This window comes from Phytophthora ramorum, assembly GCF_020800215.1.
Source record: "Phytophthora ramorum isolate Pr-102 chromosome Unknown Phyram_PR-102_s0006, whole genome shotgun sequence".
NCBI lineage: Eukaryota > Oomycota > Peronosporomycetes > Peronosporales > Peronosporaceae > Phytophthora > Phytophthora ramorum.
This window is the reverse complement of record NW_027150652.1, coordinates 1,954,690-1,974,072: the sequence shown is the minus strand read 5'-3', so window position 1 is coordinate 1,974,072 and position 19,383 is coordinate 1,954,690. Positions and strand designations below refer to the sequence as shown.

At 55.0% G+C, this 19,383-nt stretch overlaps 7 protein-coding genes across 7 annotated transcripts; 3 read left to right on the top strand and 4 right to left on the bottom strand.

Annotated features, from left to right (window-relative positions):
- Positions 1 to 313: 313 nt before the first annotated feature.
- On the top strand, positions 314 to 4,468 carry KRP23_7523 (uncharacterized protein; the record flags this gene model as incomplete). The annotated part of the gene is made up of 1 exon (XM_067892851.1): positions 314 to 4,468. One exon carries the CDS (start codon positions 314 to 316, stop codon positions 4,466 to 4,468), a length of 4,155 nt encoding a protein of 1,384 aa, XP_067744691.1.
- A 113-nt stretch (positions 4,469 to 4,581) lies between these two features.
- On the bottom strand, positions 4,582 to 5,688 carry KRP23_7522 (putative RNA 3'-terminal phosphate cyclase-like protein; the record flags this gene model as incomplete). Its single annotated transcript, XM_067892850.1, has 1 exon — positions 4,582 to 5,688. The coding sequence occupies one exon, from the start codon at positions 5,686 to 5,688 to the stop codon at positions 4,582 to 4,584; it is 1,107 nt and encodes a 368-aa protein (XP_067744690.1).
- Positions 5,689 to 6,139: 451 nt separating this feature from the next.
- KRP23_7521 (Alanyl-tRNA editing protein Aarsd1-B) lies at positions 6,140 to 6,493 on the bottom strand (the record flags this gene model as incomplete). Its single annotated transcript, XM_067892849.1, has 1 exon — positions 6,140 to 6,493. The coding sequence occupies one exon, from the start codon at positions 6,491 to 6,493 to the stop codon at positions 6,140 to 6,142; it is 354 nt and encodes a 117-aa protein (XP_067744689.1).
- An 829-nt stretch (positions 6,494 to 7,322) lies between these two features.
- On the top strand, positions 7,323 to 11,081 carry KRP23_7520 (Diaminopimelate decarboxylase; the record flags this gene model as incomplete). Its single annotated transcript, XM_067892848.1, has 2 exons — positions 7,323 to 10,711; positions 10,796 to 11,081. The coding sequence occupies 2 exons, from the start codon at positions 7,323 to 7,325 to the stop codon at positions 11,079 to 11,081; spliced, it is 3,675 nt and encodes a 1,224-aa protein (XP_067744688.1).
- Positions 11,082 to 11,257: 176 nt separating this feature from the next.
- Positions 11,258 to 14,331, bottom strand: KRP23_7519 (Protein vms-1; the record flags this gene model as incomplete). Its single annotated transcript, XM_067892847.1, has 6 exons — positions 11,258 to 11,767; positions 11,839 to 11,948; positions 12,029 to 12,283; positions 12,413 to 13,261; positions 13,338 to 13,746; positions 13,819 to 14,331. The coding sequence occupies 6 exons, from the start codon at positions 14,329 to 14,331 to the stop codon at positions 11,258 to 11,260; spliced, it is 2,646 nt and encodes an 881-aa protein (XP_067744687.1).
- A 226-nt stretch (positions 14,332 to 14,557) lies between these two features.
- KRP23_7518 (Palmitoyltransferase ZDHHC3) lies at positions 14,558 to 15,916 on the top strand (the record flags this gene model as incomplete). The annotated part of the gene is made up of 6 exons (XM_067892846.1): positions 14,558 to 14,701; positions 14,769 to 14,871; positions 14,940 to 15,021; positions 15,093 to 15,335; positions 15,410 to 15,646; positions 15,718 to 15,916. The coding sequence occupies 6 exons, from the start codon at positions 14,558 to 14,560 to the stop codon at positions 15,914 to 15,916; spliced, it is 1,008 nt and encodes a 335-aa protein (XP_067744686.1).
- A 718-nt stretch (positions 15,917 to 16,634) lies between these two features.
- KRP23_7517 (uncharacterized protein) lies at positions 16,635 to 17,828 on the bottom strand (the record flags this gene model as incomplete). Its single annotated transcript, XM_067892845.1, has 1 exon — positions 16,635 to 17,828. One exon carries the CDS (start codon positions 17,826 to 17,828, stop codon positions 16,635 to 16,637), a length of 1,194 nt encoding a protein of 397 aa, XP_067744685.1.
- Between the last annotated feature and the right edge of the window lie 1,555 nt (positions 17,829 to 19,383).

The following is a 19,383-nucleotide window of genomic DNA, read 5'->3' as shown; positions in this document are numbered from 1 at the left end:
GACTGTCATCGGCCGCAATTTTCAGAACACAGATCGTCTAGTCTGCAAATTCCAGTTACCGAAATCACCTTTCTCTCAGATAGCACCTGCTTTCTTCGTTAGCAGCACTCGAGTTACGTGCCGAGCTCCTCCGTTTATTGGAAATGACACAGCAGCCACGGGAACCTCGTTTTCACGCACGGTGCAAGTGAGCGTCTCCAACTATGGTGTACATTTTTCAACTACGAGCGCCACATTTCGAATCGTGTCCGATAAGGAAGCTGCAACGTTGAACATGAAAGAGGTCATGGCAACTTGTTTGAAGCGAGACGAAATGGAGGAAGGATTTCGAAACGACGACAAGGCATGGTTTCCACTTACAGGTCTTGGTAAGGCGAAGCTATCTTTTGATTTTCGACACCTGCCTGGAGATCTCATTTACGATGAACACTACAAGATAGCGATTTTTGTCAAAAACAGTACGTGTGAAGACGAGACTTGCGATTCCCGCGGAGTAGTGCTTCCCAGTGGTCCCGATATCGAAACATCTCCTTGTCATCGACCTGTGGAGCTGCCACGTTGGTTCTTGTCCACGGCAGTGGATAAGAATGACTTGCTTAATATCACTCTACTTGCCCTGGAAGATGTTACTTTCAAAGTGGAAATTCATGTCATGTACGGGTTGTACGCGTCTGTTGCCCCTTTCTTCGTCAACTCGACGGTGGTAAAGCTGAAGACCCCAACGCGAAGCAACGTCACGCAAGGTGTGACGGCAGATACTCGGCCACTCTCGCGTTCCATCTCATACGAAGCCGAGATGGTACCTCGCGACTACACATTCCTCATCGCTTATTTCGGAGGGGATGAAGACTACACATCGCCACCACTTAATCTTCCGCCGAAATACGAGGCTTACGAGCGTGGTCGTGTCTTGTTATCTCACAATGTCAGTAGTATGGCTGATGAGGTGCCGCTTGTGGTGGATCCATACAAGGAAGTCATCACTGATACTTCGTATTGGTTGATGCCGTATGGATCTGCGGCACTAACTCATGAAAAGGTTGAAAAGTATCGCGAGACGTTTCAAGAAATGTATCTGGACACGACGGATCCTTCCGGCTCACAGTACCTGTTCAGATTCGAGAAAATGTTGCTCCCGTATTTACCATTCCTCTCGAACTGCATGGAGTACGATTCGTACACGCCTCTGTTTGATCTGTTTGAAAGTGATTCCTGCCAACTTCCAGCTACTACTTCGGAGACAGGAAGCTACGGTCGCACCTGGTGGCGGCGTGCGTTTCCGCCACTCCCAAATCAGGATGACATTCGCTACGTGGGGCCACTGGACGTTGCGCAAGAACCAACCGCCGACATCTGTATGATGGACATTCAGTGTAATTATGAAGAGGATCTGCCGACTGCCGATGTGACTCCCCGCTGGTTTGAGCAGTCTGCAGGAACTGTTCTGTACTTCATCCTGCGCGAGCCAGCTACGCTAGCAGATTACTTGCGTGGTGGGAAGTACTATGACGATATTCTAGACGAATATGGATTGGACTACTTCATCCCCGTTACAGTTGACAATACTGCCGCACAATCGCTGGAGGGGGATTGTTCAACTCTGTGTTTTCCTCGTTCCGTCACGCTCGACGTTGCGTACTACCAACTGGACAAACATGTAAAGCGTATTATCAAGGTAACCCTCGTCTATGATAATTATGACCGAGACTCATCGAACACACAGTACACATTCAGCGTCAACCTGCATCCTCTTGGCTACTTCCAGCTAATTATCCAGTTTGCCTTCGAGAAACAAGTGTTCGTCGGCCTCTTTTTCGTCTTGGGTGGCATGATGACGGCGGGTGCACTGATTTTCTGGATTGTAGTGCGCATCACATCCTTCTTGCAGTCGCCGCCGCGTTTCCGCTTCTGGACTGTGTTTGCTCTAATTGCACCGCCACCTTCTGTCGGTGTAGCTATGGCTTCACTGCCTATTTTCTCTGTGGTCTGTAGTTTCTACCTTTTGCTAAATGGCGACAAGTATTTCGCATCAAGTGGCTACTGGTTAATGGATAATATCGTGCCTCACTACCTTGAGACCAAGATCGATCCTGATGCGGTGGCAGAAACTCGCAAAGGACGTGTTGGTCTTTGCTTTCTTGTCTTCGGTCTCTATCTGGTTGTGCTGGGCACACGTATCTTTCTGCCCAAACCTATTGCGATTTCAGAGAAGGTTATGGCAGAACAAAACGATCAAGACGCTCTTGAGCGAAGTATCTGGTGGCCGACGCAGTGGAAGCGAGCCAACATGATATTTGCGTCGATTATGCTAGGGTTGTTTCTCGTTCTCATGCTAGAGTTTTCATTCTGGAGCTCTTTCGGAAACTATATGTTTTACGTGATCGTCGCTCAAGAGATTGTCAACGCAATTATGGAAGCCTGGATTGAGTCTCAGCTGAAGGAGGCCTTGCTCATGGCACCACTCGTGTCGGCGCTTAATCTCATCGGCGGAATCATGACTTTTGGCGCCACGGACTTTGGTGATTTTGTTTTTGGTAACACACTCGATTTTGGCATGATGCTGCTCATGCGTGTATACGTTGAAACCGTCATCGAGGCTGTCACTGATTTTGTAAAGGAAGTTGCCAGCTACTGCTGGGGCAAAGTAAAGATTGTTGGGCGAGGTGTGTTGCTGCTATTCCGAAGTTTTACGCGGTCTACTGCTGCTGTAGCCGCAGTGGATGGAAAAGAAAAGAAGAAAGAAAAGGAGAAGGAAAAAGGTAAAGTTGAAGCTGGTGGGGAGAGCGGTGAGGGTGCGGAGACGGTTGAGCCTATTATCGAATTCTACGCCGACTGCTCCATGGAGCGACTCGCACTGTTTTACCAGCCTATACTGATTCTAATCATGATGTTCTTCCGCGAGGAAGTAATGCTTCCGATCCTGTACAACATTCGAGAGAAGGACATGGAGATTTACCTCTGGTACTCTCTCATCATTCTGTTCTTCCAGCTTGTGACGGAGGTGTTCGTATTAAACGTGGTCGAGATTTTTCAAGGGTGGAAGCTGTATGATTACCTTGTCTACTGCCGCTATCGCTTCCTTCAACGTGAGCAACGTTGGAAAGGTCTAGAGCCCAACCTGGATGAATGTATCGATGAAGGACTACGTACGCTCGATCAAATGTGCTTCTCGTCGCAATTCTTCATGATGTCTACCGTGCACATCACCGGCATTGTGTTTTTCGTTGTGGGAATTGAGATTATAGCACGTGCTAGCTACAACCTCTTTGGTGACCCTGCCATGCCGCTGCTGCTTGCTTTTATCCTGGCAGCTTCCACTTTTGTAAAATCGCTAGTACTCTTCTTGGCTGTTAAGTTTGAGGTCTGGAAAATTAAGCACGAAAACACTGCGTGGCTTGCACCACCAGACGAGGATGACGAATTCGGCGTGCCTCGCTGGGACGAACTCGAGAAGATCAAAGGAGCTTCACATGAAGCCTACCTCATGAATCAACGCATCACGTCTGACACTTTTCGCAACAAGTTCTTGACCTACAACCGCTCCTGGCTCGTGAATCAACTGCCATCGATCCTTACTCCTCGTACGCTTCGTCGCGCAAGACCATACCTGTTAGCGCAGTTCGCGAAAATCCTCGACAGCCTCAACCCGCAGGTCTCGGATGACGACGAAGAAGACGATGGCCGACCGCGATTCGGTCCGGTGACGTTGTCTGCACCCTCCCGAACCATTATTCGACTGTGGCTTGCCCGAGCACGACGGATTTTGCGTCTAAAGACCGTAGTGCAGCCGCTGATTCAGCAGGCTCGGAAGAGTGAGTGCGAAATGTGCCTTTCGCGCCGTCAGCTGCAGGTAGAGATGGCTATCCCAATTGAAGTGCTCGGCGACAAGTTTGAAAGCCAGACGCTTTCAGAAGAATTCGACGCGGCAGCTTGGAAAGATTTCTTTGCAAAGCACCAGAAGTTCAAAACGCTTTGCCTCAACTGCATTGTCCATCTCAAGACAACCGGTCAGCTTGGGGATCTTCGTGGTCTTGGCGGCGGTGGTCCTGGTGGTGACGGCATGGGTGGAGATGGCGGTTGGGGCGCCGCGCCGCTGAACGCTGCGTCGTACGCATTGCTGCAAAAATGGTATCGTAAGGCCCAAGACCGCGTGTTTGGGAAGAGTGGCAAACGCCGACAGCAACTCGACGTGAGTGACGACGAAGAGGAAACGATGCAGCATCAGTTCGAGTGGACTCGTCAGCCTGTAGCTCTGAATGCGGCGTCCACCGCGTTGGCTCGGAAATGGTTAATTGCCGCACGACTAAAACTTCGGGAACCCGGCCGCGCACGTGGTCAGCTACCGACGAACTTGACGTCGATCCACCCGACTGTGCGGGGCGGCGCCACTCCTGTCCCGAAGCCAGCCGTGAAGATGGGTGCTGCAGGTGGAGAAGCCGTGAAGGCGTCCAAGATGCGTCGCAAGTGAGTCCATAACCTAGATCCAACAAAACAAAGTAGATAAATAACACCTGTACGCACAAATACATATCCAAAATGCATTCTTTCTATTAGGAATCTGCTTGCAAGCCTGCGATGCGTCTAGGTGACCTTCTTGGCAAGGTTCTTGAACCCAACACCCAGACACGACAGAAGCACAGTCTTCGTTTCCGGGTCGGGTTTGATCTTGAACGTGATGCCGAAGAAGTCGCGCAGATGGCGCAGACACTCGATGCTGTAGGGCGTGAGCTTGCCGAACCGCACCTTGGCCACGTCCTCGGGGCCCAACGCCATGAGCAGCAGTACGAGCGCCTGGTTGGTCGAGTCCACACAGCCTCCCTTCTGAATCTCCTCGCACAGAGCGTGGGAGGCACGGGTTGCCACATCTTCGGGCAAGTCACCCGGCTCGGCAGCCGCCTCCGCGCCCAAGAAGACGCCTGTGGTGGTCTCGGCCACCAAACTCAGCGCAAAACCCGGGGATTGGCCCGACTCCGCGCCCTTGTAGTGGTCCGAGTAGATGTACACGTCCGGCAACAGCTTGTTGAACAGTCCGCGGCCCGTTTCGACGATGCGGTTGGACGTCTGCGGCGACACGCGCGTGCTGTAGGCCACGCCACGGACGCGCTTAATGAATCCCTCGTCCACCAGGTGGACAGCCTGCAGCTGCCGGACCTGTGGACACTTGAAGATAACCTGTCCTCCTCCGAGCGGCGGGGCGCCACGCTTCTTGACCACAAAGTCCAGGCCCTCGTCGAGGCCAAAGTGTCTCAGCAGCGGTAGCGTCGTGGCCTTGAAGCTGTCCACCGACGTGTCCAAATGGTCGTTCGTCACGCCGTCCAGCGTCGCGTGTAGCGGCAGCTTGGCGAAGGGCGCGAGCGCCGCCAGCACCTCGAGGAACCAGCCGACGGAGCGCCCCGTGCCGCAGTCATGGGTCACACGGCCGCCCAGCACAAGCCCTGGCTGGTACTTGAGTTTGGTGCCGGTCTCGTTGATCTCCATGTGACTACCGCTCGTCACGCGGTCCAGCAGGCGCAGCAGACTGGCCTCGAAGGGCGCCAGGCCCGGGCTCTCGTCCTCGGAGCGGATGTCCTCGATGATGAGCGGTCGGTTGCTGAGTGTAGCGCACACGAGGCGCTGCCGGAAGTGCGCGCAGCCCTGGAAGCGCAGGACACCGCCGGAGCGCCGAGACGAGGACGCGCGAGGAGCCATGGCCGGAGTAATGAATGATGATGCAAGTGTACTTGATTGGCGAGGAGGGGAAGGCACCGTGGGGAATCGGATAAGTGCGATAGGTGTGGTGGACATCAGTTTGGAGTGTAGGTGAGGTTTGTCTGCCCTCAGACCGAAAGCGTAGCATTTATTCGTGCAACACCTGGGCGGCTGTAAGGTGCCTGTTGCGGTTTAAAAGCCAAGTCAACGTTTTAAAAGTGTGGTCCAAGCACGCATTGGGCTGGGCTCGAGGGGGGGGGGGTCTCTCACCGCTCGCTGGCCGCGAGAAAATTGACACGCGCCTTGAAAATGGCAAAACAAGCGCGTGAAATGCAAGTACATCTAATACAATCCAGCTGCGACCGCCACCTCAGAGTGACCTTACAGTGACTGCTAGTGGGTAATGCAATTTCACTCATCGCCTACCAGTAGCTCAGCTCCTAGTAGCCTACTAGCTGGTCCTCAACCTCGAAAACCCCGCCTCCGACAGCGAGCTTTGTAAACGTCCATGAGCGTTCAAACCTTGCAGCCGACTGTCGGCCTGACACGCACGAGAACAACGCTCACTGCAGACCGACTCCGGGATGCATTCATCCACGTCCACCTCGATTTTCTCGAGGACATCGGCAGGAATCATGTTCATCTCCGTGCCAGCCTTCTTGCCTGCTTCAACCGACGCGGCGGCAGTATCCATAGACACGAGCTCCACATTGCAGCGCTCTTCGCCAAGCGACCACGTGGTGGTATCGTAGCCATACTTCTCTGCGATCGCACTGAAGAGGTGCTGCGCCGAGTGCTGTTGCATGTGGTTGAAGCGACGAGCCCAGTCCACACTGGCCACCACCTCCTGGCCTTCGGTGAACGGGGGTCCCGCTCCGCCCTTCACAAGCACGCGGTGCACGCAGCGGCCATCCTTCACGTAAACTTGGTCCACCGGCACGCCGTCGATGTCGCCGGTATCCCAAGGCTGGCCTCCGCCTTCGGGGAAGAGCACTACCAAGTCGATCGTGCTGCGGGCGTGTCCCGTGCTTTGATGCAGCTGGGTAATTTTCTCCCCATTCTAGTATCGCTTGCGAATCTGGGACTTCTCAAAAGGGGTTCATCGCGGGCGTTTCTTGGGCAGTCGGACTTCGAGTTCTGTAGGCATTCGGTATGACGCGACGTGATGCAGTGTAGTGGCGAGAGCGATGTTTTCCGGTACACCGGGGGGGAGCGACTCAGTTGCGAGGCGGTATCCGTTCCCTGTCCAAACACATCAAACGGTATGCACGGGTGTTTTCATGGCTCGGCGCCCGTCTTTGCAGTTCCATCACCGGAACTCGGTGCAACGGCGGTATCGCTTTGGTCTTCCAGCCATTCCCTTCACCTCCAACTTGGACTCCAATAGCCTCCACAGCTATGGCTTTGTCCTGTGGTGTCTCGCCCCGGACACCACGAGTAGACTGTAGTTCATCGCATCATATATATGCGCCTGTTTGCAAAGCACGCAACGCCTGGTCCAAAACTAGAAATGTGGATCACATAAAATCGAAGCGACACACCCGCGATCTTCTGGCTGGTCTCCATTTGCGTTTTTGCCGCCTCGAGATCGCCGGCCTCGCCATCGAGCTATCCGTCCGTCTATTACGCGCGCCATGCTCAACAAGAAGAAAATCTCGACCGTCGCGGGTCACGTGCCCAGAGCCAAGAACAGCTCCCCGCGCGTGGCGTCGCCGCCGGCCGCCGACAGCAACAAACTGCTCGATTTTTCGTCTACAGATGGCAGATCCAAGCCGCGTTCGCGCCTCCTGAGCCCCGAGGAGCTCGAGTGGCGCTCGGCAGAGCTACGGGACCAAGTGGAGGCCACGCGGCCCGAGCTGCTACCTCTTTTGGGCCCGCTCCCGCACCCCACGCGTCTCTGGGAGCTGCACAAGCCCTCGGACGCCGTGGCGCTCAGCGCGCTGCTGCAGGACCGCCTGCTGTGTCTGCCGGAGATCAACCGCAGCTCGCCGTGCTATAGCGCGCGCGGTCTCGTGTTGCTGTACACCAAGCTCAAGTATCTCGAGACGTTCTCGCAGGCGGAGCTGGTCAACTACGCCAATACAGCGGCCAGTCCGGCGTCGCTCGTCCGGGCCCGACAGGAAGAGGTGCGCGTGGTGCGCCAATTGGCCACGGTGGCTAACACGACCGAGCTGTTCTCGAGACTGGCCACGCTGCTGCACATTCCCTGCCACGGCGATGCGTGGAACGAGATTGTCAAGTTTGCAGCCCACGCGCTGCCCTTTGCGGAGCAGACCGAGTCGCTGCTGGTGCGCGGGTCGGACGACCGATCCACGCTGTGTCCGTTGACCAAGACCAACAGTTACAACGCGTCCACGATCCCGTTTGCCACGGACGTGGCGCGAGGAAGCTGCACGTGCTCCAGCATCACTCTCGAAGCTTTTGAGCGATGCGAGAGACTGAGGCAAGAGCTGCTGCTGAACTCGCTATCTATTAACCCCAATGCCCAGAGCTCCAGCGCATTGTTCAACACCAAGATGCGGGCCGTGCGCACTCGCGTGGCGGCGTGCCTGGGCGTTTCCGATTTGGTTCGGACTGACCAAGTGAGAGTTCTGCTTTCACCGTCTGGAACGGATGCCGAGCTGCTAGCTACAGTTGCTGGGCTTGCCAGACTGTACTCAGGACTGGGCGAGGAGGAGAATCTGCCGGGTGGTGTCGGACCGGAGCAGTGCAAGGTGACCAGCATCATCACAGCGGGTGGAGAAATCGGCCGTGGATCGAACAGCGCTTCTGGTGGCAAGCATTTCAGCAATTTGACCCCATGTGGGGAGGCTGGTACGGCTGGAGACCCACTCCGAAAGTTTCCGGTGGATCTGGTGGATGTTGTAACAATGCCAGCGCGAGATGACGAGGGCAAAATCAACCGCATTGACAGTGACGTCAAGGATATGGTGCATGAGCGCCTGGATCGAGGCGGAGGCGTCGTCATGCTGCACGTGGTGGTTGGAGCCAAGACTGGTTACGCCTGCCCTTCGATGCCTGTGGTAGATTCTTTGGCTGCGCAGTACCCGAACCGACTGCTGGTTGTTGTGGACGCTTGCCAAATGCGCGTTGACAGATCGTTGTACCGCGAATGGGCGGCCAAGGGCTATGTGGTGATCACAACGGGGTCTAAGTTCTTCGGAGGCTCTCCATTCTGTGGTGCTGTGCTCATGCCGATACGCTGCGTATTCGAGATGGAATCTGCAGCCGTTGAGCGCCACTCAGAGCTGGCTGTGCCGCTCGGTCTGGAAGACTACTTCTCCAAGTATGACATGCCTGAGGGAATGCATCATATTCGTAAGCGATTGGGCACGAACATGAATGTCGGGCTGCTGTTACGCTGGGAAACTGCGCTGGTTAACATGGAGCCGTTCTGTCGGATTTCACCTCGCGATATTGCGGCGATCTGCAAGCTATACATGAACACTTGCAGGACTAAGATGCAATCTGCGTGGGGCCACATGGTGGAGCTTCTTACGCCTTTAGAACCCACCGAAAACGACGGTAGCAGCACAGTGACGCCTATGGACACTATCGTGTCATTCAAGGTGCGCGACGAGTATGGCACGTTCCTTGATATGGTCGCTCTGAAGGCTCTGCACACGCTACTTTCCAAAGATGTTTCGGGTGCTCTGCCGGATGATGCGCTAGCCAAGAAGCGCTGTTTGCTGGGCCAACCAGTGTCGCTAGGTAAAAGCGGAGGTGTTTTGCGCATTGCCATGGGAGCAGATATGGTGAACGAAGTGTACATTCGCGGCAAAGGCGAAAGTGACTTTGCGGCTGCTATGGAACCGCTTTCGCAAGACGATGATGTCGTCCTGCGCAAGATCGCGTTGGTTTTGTGCCACTGGGAAAGACTGCACCATCAGTACATCGAGAAGTGTATTGAGCCAACCCCGCTGGAACCACTCAAGCCACTCAGTGACTGGAATTTCAGCGTCAAGGACGGACAGGTCGCGCGCGTGGTACAGCACATGGTCGAAGAGCGTATCCTAGCAAGGGAAGACCAACCGGAAGACGAGACTAAGCTGGCAGTCGTTTACGATCTGGACGCCATTGACATGGCATTCCAGTCGCTGCTGGCATCCTTCCCAGTTCATTTTGAGCACCGCTTCGCCATGAAGTCATGCCCGTTGGCGTTCTTCGTGAAGCGTGCGATCGAGAACGACATTGGACTCGAGTGCGCGTCAATCGTAGAAGTGAAGCACGCGTTGAGGCTGGGCTGCCCCCCTCACCGCATTGTGTTCGACAGTCCGTGCAAGACGCGACGTGATTTACAGTTTGCTATCAACGCTGGGGTAGAAGTCAACGCGGACAACTTTGACGAGCTCGACATCATCCGCGAACATGCCGAGGCGATCTTCCAGTCTAGTTTTCCGGAGTGTACTCCACGCTTCGCTGGCAATTTGCCTCGCATCGGTTTGCGCATCAATCCTCTACTTGGTGCTGGTACCAATGCCTGCCTCAGTGTCTCAACGGTCCAGTCCAAGTTTGGTGTGCCACTCACTCCTGAGAACCGAGCCAGGATCATCGCTTTCTTCTGTGCGAACCCGTGGATGACAGGACTGCACGCACACGTTGGATCTCAAGGATGCTCTCTGGAAATGCTGTCACAAGGTGCCGTTGTGTTGAGTGAGCTGGCTAATGAAATCGACGCAGTGGCTGGCACGAGCCGCATCAAGGTGCTGAACATCGGTGGCGGACTATCGACCAATTTTGATAGTGAAGATGTGTCTCCAACTTTTGCAGAGTATGTTGAGGTTCTTCGTCGTGAGGCTCCACAGCTATTCGAGCGTGCAGGCCGCACCATTTTGACCGAGTTTGGTAGCAGTGTGAGTTCCAAGACGGGTTGGGTAGTCAGCGAGGTCGAGTACGTCAAGACCCACCCGCAAGTGGAAGGCGACAGCATTTCACAGACCGCCATCATTCACGCCGGATCGGATCTCTTCCTGCGCGCGTGTTACCGCCCTGAACTCTTCGCACGTCGGTTGTCTGTTTACGAGTAAGTACTTGTTGTTGTTGGTTCCCATTGCTGTGACACGAGTAATGCTCTGACGGTGTGTTCCTTGTTGCTTCTGTGTGGTAGCTCTGCTGGTACGATTTCTTCGGCTCCGTTGTCATTACAGAACGTGGCGGGACCGTTGTGCTTCGGTGGTGACATGGTTGGTCGCCGCGTCGAGTTGCCGACAATTTCGCGCGGAGACTTTGTCGTGGTACACGACACCGGAGCGAACACGATGTCAATGTTCAGTCGTCACTGCAGTCGCCCTGCGCCTGCAATCTACGGCTACCACGCGAGCGAAGGTGAAATCTCTCTGGAGCTGCTGAAGCCTGCAGAAACCCCTGAAGAAGTCATGAGTTTCTGGGGTTAAGCTTACGAGAGCGCGAGTTCATGCTACATGTAGTTAGCATGCTACGTGTATAGCTCTGTAGAAATGTACTAATTGACGAACCATGGTTCAAGGAGGAATGTTGACTGGTAGAATTCCTTACAGTTGAATTCTTTACTATCATTACCAGCTCCCTTTGCCACCATATCTCGACAAGTTCATGCCTGCGGCTTCTGAGAGCGCAATTTTGCAACAAGTGTCTGTATCTTGCCGTCCTTGAGCCGCACGAGCTGCTCCAGCTTCTGCACTTTCATCTCCAGAATTTGAGCAGTCTCGCGAAGCTCCGCAATCACGCTGTCCTTTTCAGCTAGTTCTTGACGCAGCTCACTCTTTGCTGAAGCTTCGGTGCCAGGTGTGTAGGATTTCCCGATCGAATCCATTGGATGCACCGGTGCTGCTGGCGACTCCATGAAGCCACCGACATCAATCGGGTCCTGTATCGACAAGTCTCGCATTGGCGCTAACAGGTCACCGCGTGAATCGCCCAGATTGTCTACAGCTGACTGCAGAGCTCGGTTGCTTCCTACAGGGCTCCCACTACCCAGTGTGCCAGCTACAGCAGTGTTTGCAGAGATAACAGTACTTGTGTCGTCAGCATTATCGACGACTTGTCTTGGCGCTTGAGGCAGCGGTGAGGAAGATGGTCGCTTCTCTCGATAGTTTGCAATCTGATCAACAGGTGCAATTGAGGTAAGTCTTTCGTACGAACAGAACCCGTGCGAAAGGTATGTACGCATACTTTGAGCTGAAGCTTCACTAGCAAGTGCTCAATGGCACCGGGTTGACATTGCACAAGGTCGTCGATGTCCTCCTTCGACAGCGAAATGTGAAGCTTCTTGAACACTTTCCCTGAAGAGCGAGCAACCATAACACCGGTATTAGATCAACGTTCCCGCTGAGCAGCTTCTATCCTGTGCTCCACTCCTTACGATTGAGTGTGTTCCAGTTGTACTGCTTCTGCTTGATTGAGTTCGCAGCGCTATAGTTGTGCATTTGGACGAGCTTGGGGAAGTAGAACGCGACTACCTCAGCAGTCAAAATACCATCACTGAAATCGCGAGCGATGCTCTTCTTGGGCCGAGACAGCGGGATCTCGTCAATCCAGGCATACACACGCTGCAGTGTCTCGTCATCTAGCGGCAGATCCATCATCGTGTTTCCTGCTTTGCGTCGATCCCACAGCACTGTGCAACACAAGCGATGAGGACACAAACAAGCTCTCGCAAAGCGTTGCACGCCAAATGCTACACGAAAAGACGCCAACCGTTATCCTCAACAACCTCCATTTCATTTTGAAACCCTCTCCAGTCAACCACCAAGTCGACGCAAGGCCGCTTCACTCATCAGTTTGCGCTTGTGCCCGTTGACACAGTCCGTCGAGCAGTACTTGAACTCCAAGCGCGTGAACGGGGACTTGCCTGCGTATTTGCCACAGAAGTCACAGGCAAGACCTGCTGCAATTTTGCGCTCCAGCTCTTCCTGACGGGCTTCTTCCTCACGTTTCTGCTCGACTGCCTCCCTTTTCTGCTGCTTCTTGCGCTCTCGAGCCCGTCGACGTTTTTCCGCCTCCTTTTCCTTTTTGCGCTGCTCCATTTCGCTTGTAAGGCCCTCAGGGATTTGAGCTATGGCGTAGTCCCACGCACCCGGGTGCTCCGCCATGTACCTTCGGAATGCATTTCGCGCCTCTTTCGTGTCACACAGGAAGTAGGGCGGCCGGTTGTGCAGATCAAGAAGAGCAGGGTTGGCACCTTGCTCCAGCAGATACTCCACAATCGGAACCTCATTCTTAGCAGCAGCGTGATGAAGCGCAGTCATGAACTTGGCATCCACTTCGTTCACTTCAACGTCCTTTTCGTCGGCATTGGAGAGAAATTCCTTGACACTTTTCAGATCGCCACTATTCACCAGTTGAATAATCTGAGGCACTTCTTCACCCTCCTTCACTTCGTCCTCCTTAGGGGTATCCTCCTTTACTTCGGGGCCAGGTGCAGGCTCACCGGACTTCTTTTTCTTTTTTGCCTTCTTTGTGCTTTCAACTGGAGACGAAGCTGCTGCTTCGAGGGGTGAGAATCTAACGCTGCTGAGGTCTGACCGCACACGACACACTTCTTCAAACGTTGGGCGGAACGTAGCAAAAGGAATTCGCTTGAGCCTCTTGTCATCTATAGCATTCATTCAAGCAGCACAACAATTAGCAACGCCATTTTCAACAGCAAGAACCGATTTTCAGCAACATACCTGACTGCAGTACTGCGTTCTTCTCTGGGAAGAAAGTAGCGCGCTCCGTCTTCCCGCTAGACAGGAAGATCAGCTCCGTGTCCTTCAACACGCCCTTCCACTCCACAAGCAATGCTGCCACATCCTGCTTCAACGCCGCTTCATTGTATCGTCGCAGCGTAGCACCCGCGGACTTGGCCTTGCCACTGGCATCACTCGCAGACTGCGCGCCACCCTGTTTCCGTCGCGTCGTGTAGCGCTGAAAAGTCTTATGACACAGCGCCTTGTCCTTCTCGAACACTGCACCTGCAAACCGTCCACTACGCAGCAGAAGTACTGCCCATCGGAACTTGGATGCGCAGATTTGCTCCAGCGAAGTGTACGGATTGAAACTTTCCTCTTCAGCATCCGGCAAAATGTTCTTGAACACCTGCAACCAGCAATAAGAACCCACCCGTCAACAATCCCCACTCTCAACACCAACATCATCACTACATCAAACCTTAAACACGCTCTTGCCGTCCGAGAACTCGACCACCGGCTCTGTCGTGGTTGGGAGCTTCTCCTGTTCCTCCTCTTCCTCCCAAGACGACGACGAAGATGACGAACTGTAGCCTCCGTCCTTGTTCGTCCTGCCCTTCTTCTCCTGGCTGTGCGTCTCCAAATACTGCAGCGCGTCCTCCTCCGAGAGACACGGCAGCCCTCGCGCCCGTCGCTTGAGATTCACGCAGTGGGCAGCAGACTTGAAGTGCGCGTACTGCTCGTCCAGAGACGCGAAGGCGGTCACGTCGCACGCCCCGCAGCGCAGACCAACACTCATGAGCTTGTCCAGCGTTGCCGTCTGCAGCCGCAACGCGGTGGCTGAATCTGTGGACGCATCATTCTGAGGCTGCGGGCGCTCAAACTGGCGCGAGATTCCGGCCACGGCGCGCACACTCCACTGGCTGGTCTGATCACGCGTCAGATCGCTCAACGCGATGCGTCCGTACGTCTGCGTGGGTTTCTTGGACGTCATTGCCAATGCGGGGAAGATGTCGGACTGAGCATCGCATGTTGGCTCGATTGGCCAACACCCTATAGTGTGGTATATGCGTTCGTATAGGTTTTCGTGAGTGATGTTTGTGACAGACCATCACTCATAGTTTCTAAACTATGCTTGATGAGAGGTTATAAATGGTACCATGTACCAAGAGCGGTTATCCCCTTCCTCATACTGAGCGCCATAGTGATCTGCAGTGAAGATGCCGTCTCTCGAGCAGCGCAAACGGCCCGCTGCATGCGGCACGGGCTTCAACGTGCGTCTGTGGTGCAACACAGACCCGTGCGGGATCGTATGCGCCGTCATCTCGTGGTTCCTGGTGCTGTACGCCGAGTGCACAGTCGTGGTAGGGTGCCATCGCCTCGCAGACTCCTTCTGGTTCTGATCTAATGCTGCGTATGTGCTCGGTGCAGGGCGTAGTGGTGTACCCGTGGATGGGTCTGTCGCCCATGGGTCTGCTACACATCGCCATCTTCACGGGGATCTGCTTCCTGGCTCTTGTATCGCATGGAAAAGGTGTTTACAGATTGGAGAGACAAAGAGTATCTATTGAAGCTGATAATTATTATCTATTGTGTTTGCAGCCATGCTGACAGACCCTGGGGCTGTCCCGGAGTCGGCGCTACCAGTGGCGTTGGCTCACGCATCGAAGGAGGAAATTGCACGGTAAGAGATGCCGAAGGGGAGATCGGTGTTTGTTTCTGCTGTTGCTGACGCTGCTGGTTGCTGTGCTGTAGACTGGAGGAGCAGAGATATCGCACGTGCCGTCGGTGCCGCCAGTTTAAGCCGGGGAGAGCGCATCACTGCTCGATCTGCGACCGCTGCGTCATCAAGATGGACCACCACTGCCCCTGGGTGAACAACTGCGTGGGTCTGGGCAACCACAAATTCTTCCTGCTCTTTATCTTCTACGTGTTTGTGCTGTCGGCATATGCGTTGACGCTCGTGTTCTTCCGCTACGCTAAGTGCATCAACGAATCGTACGTGTCAAAACTATGCTTTCGATGTAGCAGTGCTAACTGAACTTGCTGTTTTTGCGCTGCTGTGATGCCAGCTGCCCAACGTACGGAGCTATTCGGGTTGTCTGCTTGATCCTGGAAGCCGTGCTCTTTGGCCTCTTCACCATGTGCATGATGTGCGACCAGTACAGCGTCATCACCACAGGAACCACACAAATCGATCGACTGAAGGGTGAAACCGCAGACAACCTCGGACTGCGGGAAGTGTTTGGCGGGTCGGACTACAAGTTCTCGCTGCATTGGCTTCTTCCTGTCAACATTTGGTTCCCCTCGTACGGACTACTTATAATCTGGATCTTGTAGTTGCCGTGGACTCAGACTAATCCTCTTCGCCTCTATCTAGGTCCGTCAAGAACCAGGTGCTCGGTTACGTTCTGGAGCACGAGCTAATCTTCTCCGAGGATGAAGCGTCGGAAATGGACACTTTCCTTGACGATGACAGCGTGTCGGAGACAGCAATTACCATGACTACGGAAACGCTGGAAGGCGGATGGTCCGTGGAGAAACGGGTTCCCGCTAGTGAGGCTTCTGAGGTTGTGTAGGGAAGCATCGGTTCGTATAGTAATTAGTCCTGGTGTTAAGAGGTACGGAGATTCTGGCTTATAGCTCATCGCTTTGTATGTGATGTTTGAATCTGCCTTCACTAACACAGCAAGGCAGAACTATCTATCTTGCCTGAATGCACTTGATGCCGGGGTTTTCTGTCTCTGCTCGTGCTGCCAGCATCTGAATGACTCCGCTGCAATGTAGCCAACATTATGTAGGAGCGTCCGGATGAGATGTTTCCACGATGGGGTTTCCCACACGAAATCTCGGGATCGGTTGTCCGTCAACTTGTCGGCGACAAGTTGTCGCTAGGGCAGATTTCTGCCCGAAAGCTTTGCGCAGGTGTCTCGCCGCTGATGCTCCCAGTCTACCGTAGCCTCGTAAGATGATACGGAGGCCTCCGCTGCATATGCGAATATTTGCCGAGACGAGATCGAGACGAGATAAGCTTTTCGCAAGATGCAGACAACAGAATGGAACCATGTTCATCGATCATAACACAAAATAACGCACACCCAGAGCGCATGCACAGCTAAGAAATAAAGCGGATCTTGAAGAAGCGGATACATATCTTACAAGCAAGATACGGAGGCAGGCAGGAAGCGAAGACTACTTGCGGATAGCTGGCTGGTTGGGTCTCTACTCCTACCCGCCCAGCACAGAGCATACCACACGTGCGAGCTGTGCTGTCTCCCTCTTCTCCCTTGAAATTACTTAGGCGAGGACTCCGGCCTCCTTGAGAGCTCGGTGCGCGTTGCACGCGTGCTTCTTAAGACGGGGGTCCTCAATTTTCTGCCACTCCTGCACCAGTTTCAGCACGCGACCGGCGCTGTCCGACTTGGCAAGCTCGTCGTGATACAGCGGGCACAAAGTCTCTACCACGTGGAGACTTTCTCGTTGCACCTCCGGCTTTACGCCGGCGCCACCGGCTGCGCAGTCCACGATGAACTGCCAGCCTTCGGACTGAATAAATGCTTGGCGGCACTGCGGGTGATCGCAGAGCCGTGCGAGGGCGGCGCTCACTAACCGCGTCACGCTTGAGTTCTGGGACTGGCCCAGGTTCACCAGCTGCGGCACGAGGCCAGCCATGCCTGCCCGGGTCTCCTCCCGGGTGGACATGGAGATGGCGCCCAGCACACCCTGCATCTGGGCGTCGGCGTACTTGCTCTCGAGCAGGCCCTTAAGGGCCGACACGCCGTCCTGGATGCTCTCGGGCGAGAGCGGCAGCTTGGGCAGCGGCTTGGGGGCCGCGCGCTTGACGCCGTTCGAGGACGGGGTCTTCTCGCTGAGCAGCTGGCTGCGTCGGAAGAAGCCCTTGAGCTCGTGGTAGAGGTGCATGAGCGCGGTGATGTCGCCCTCGCGGCGCTGCACCTCGACGACGTACTCGTCCTTGTTAGTCTTGTAGATGACAATGTTAAGGCTCACGCGCTGCGTGTTGCGGCGGTACTCGACCTTCCACTTGCACTTGTCGGCCTTGAACTCGAAGTCCGTGTCCAGCTCACAGAGCTTAATGCCCACGACGCCGCACACGCGCTGCGTGGACTCGAGCTTGACGTGGAAGTGCGTGTGCAGCTCGAGGCGAAACGGGGCAGGCGGCAGGTCGCGCGGCGCCACGTTCACGTACTTCGTACGGTCGACGCGCATGCCGAAAGACGGCGCGGCGGCCGCGGCCTCAGGCTTCTTGGCTACGCCTGCCGACTTCTTGGCGGCCACGTTGAACATCATGGGGCCCGGGAAGGCGGCGCCAAGCTGCTCGAGCGGGCTGCGCGACCCCATCATGCCGAACGCCGGGGGTGCGGCGGCCACGGCCATGGAGCGGTACTGCGGGCGATCGGCCTCGTCATTGGGGGTCAGAGTGCGGAACACGGGCTTCTCCTCCTCGTCCTTGTCTTGGCGAGGGCTACTCATTGCGATCGACGAGTCTCCTGGCTCTCTTCGGGTCTAGCGGGGAGATCTGCGAATGAGACCCTCGCAAGCTCCAGCAAAGGCGCAGCTTCCCAAAAACGGAACAGCCGGGCCAAAAGAACGTTCTTTGTACCCTAGCCGCGGTGGATTTCCGTTGCTAAATCGGAGTGATAAATCGGAGGTTCTGAAATTCAGACTCTGAAGAGGCTATTGGTGTGCCCCACGACACTACTCTACTGTCGTGGCGACGGGGCCTCCCTCTATAGTGCTTCCGCTTCGATGAAGCTACATATAAATGTACCACGGTCATCCTCTGAGCGCGGAGACGCCACTAAGGAGCTAGGGTTGGCGGCGTGCATAAGGTATAATAAATAGCGTCGCTGATGGTCGGCGCAGCACCCTGACAGCCGGTTGAGGGCAAGCAGGCAGCACTCTTTATTTGTAAGTGGCCGACCGGTTTCCGCGCTCCCAGCTGACTCGTTTGTGCCCGCCGCTCCTCTGGTGCCTCCTTATCTGTGCGTGTTTGGCAATCAAAAGTGTCCAGCAAGCAGGCAGTGATGCACTCGCATAAGTCTCTCTGCCTATGAGGCAAAGCAGCGCAAATGAAAGAAAGACCCCCTCCCCCCCAAACCAAACTTCGTACGGAAATTGCATCGTTGAAAAATGCTCTGCGACCCTCTGCGGGCTGTTATTGTAGCCTGCTACGACATGTTAGCTACGGAGCGCGTCCGCTTTGCAGCCACGAGAACAGTATGCGCCATGATAAACCATGGATAGCCACGGGGTGAAACAGCGCGAAATACTTATAAGCTTGTACGAACTTGTCGTTGCCGCGCACTGCGTAGCAGCAATGGCAAACCGACGAACGATCCTTCTGAAGGAGGGTCGCAAGCTGTGTGGTCCTAAGCTCTCCATTATCGTGGTAGCGGCGATCTCTAAATTGACCAGAGAAGTAGCGAAAATCAAAGGGCTGTTTGAATGGTCAGAAGCGAGACCATAAGTCCGCAAACCTGGCTCCCAAGCCTTCCGTTTAGGCGACTCTTTAGGGGTGCCGCCTCAACGAATAAGCCGCTTCAACGATGCAGGAATTTTCCTGGAAGCCGCTCCCTTTTCTGCGCCACCCATTCGGCGACTTCACCTGGTCAACTTCAAAGCCCTGATCAGCCCAGCCCGACGGACCGCTGTGACCTGCGCTCTCTTCTTCGGGCGTCCGTCCTTCGGTCAGCAGCTGGCTGGCTGGCGGACGGTGGTCACCATGGGCCAACCGCCGCTGCAGCGCTGCGCCCCGCGTGGTGCCCGCCGGATTGGTGCACGGTGTCTCTCGAGTCGAGCCCGCACTGATTTATATTTGCGTGCGTTAGCGCGACCAGAACACGCCACAGCCAGTCGTGGAGGCCAGGAAGCTTCGCTGAGCGGTTTCCCCCATTGGTTGCACGTTCGCAGCGCGCGCAGCTATTTGCCCAGCTGGCTGCTGTTTGCGGCTTCGAGTGCGGGGCAGTCGCCGGTCGGGTTCAGGCTGAGCCTCAGCAGATGGAGCCCCAAGCTGTTGGGCCGGAAC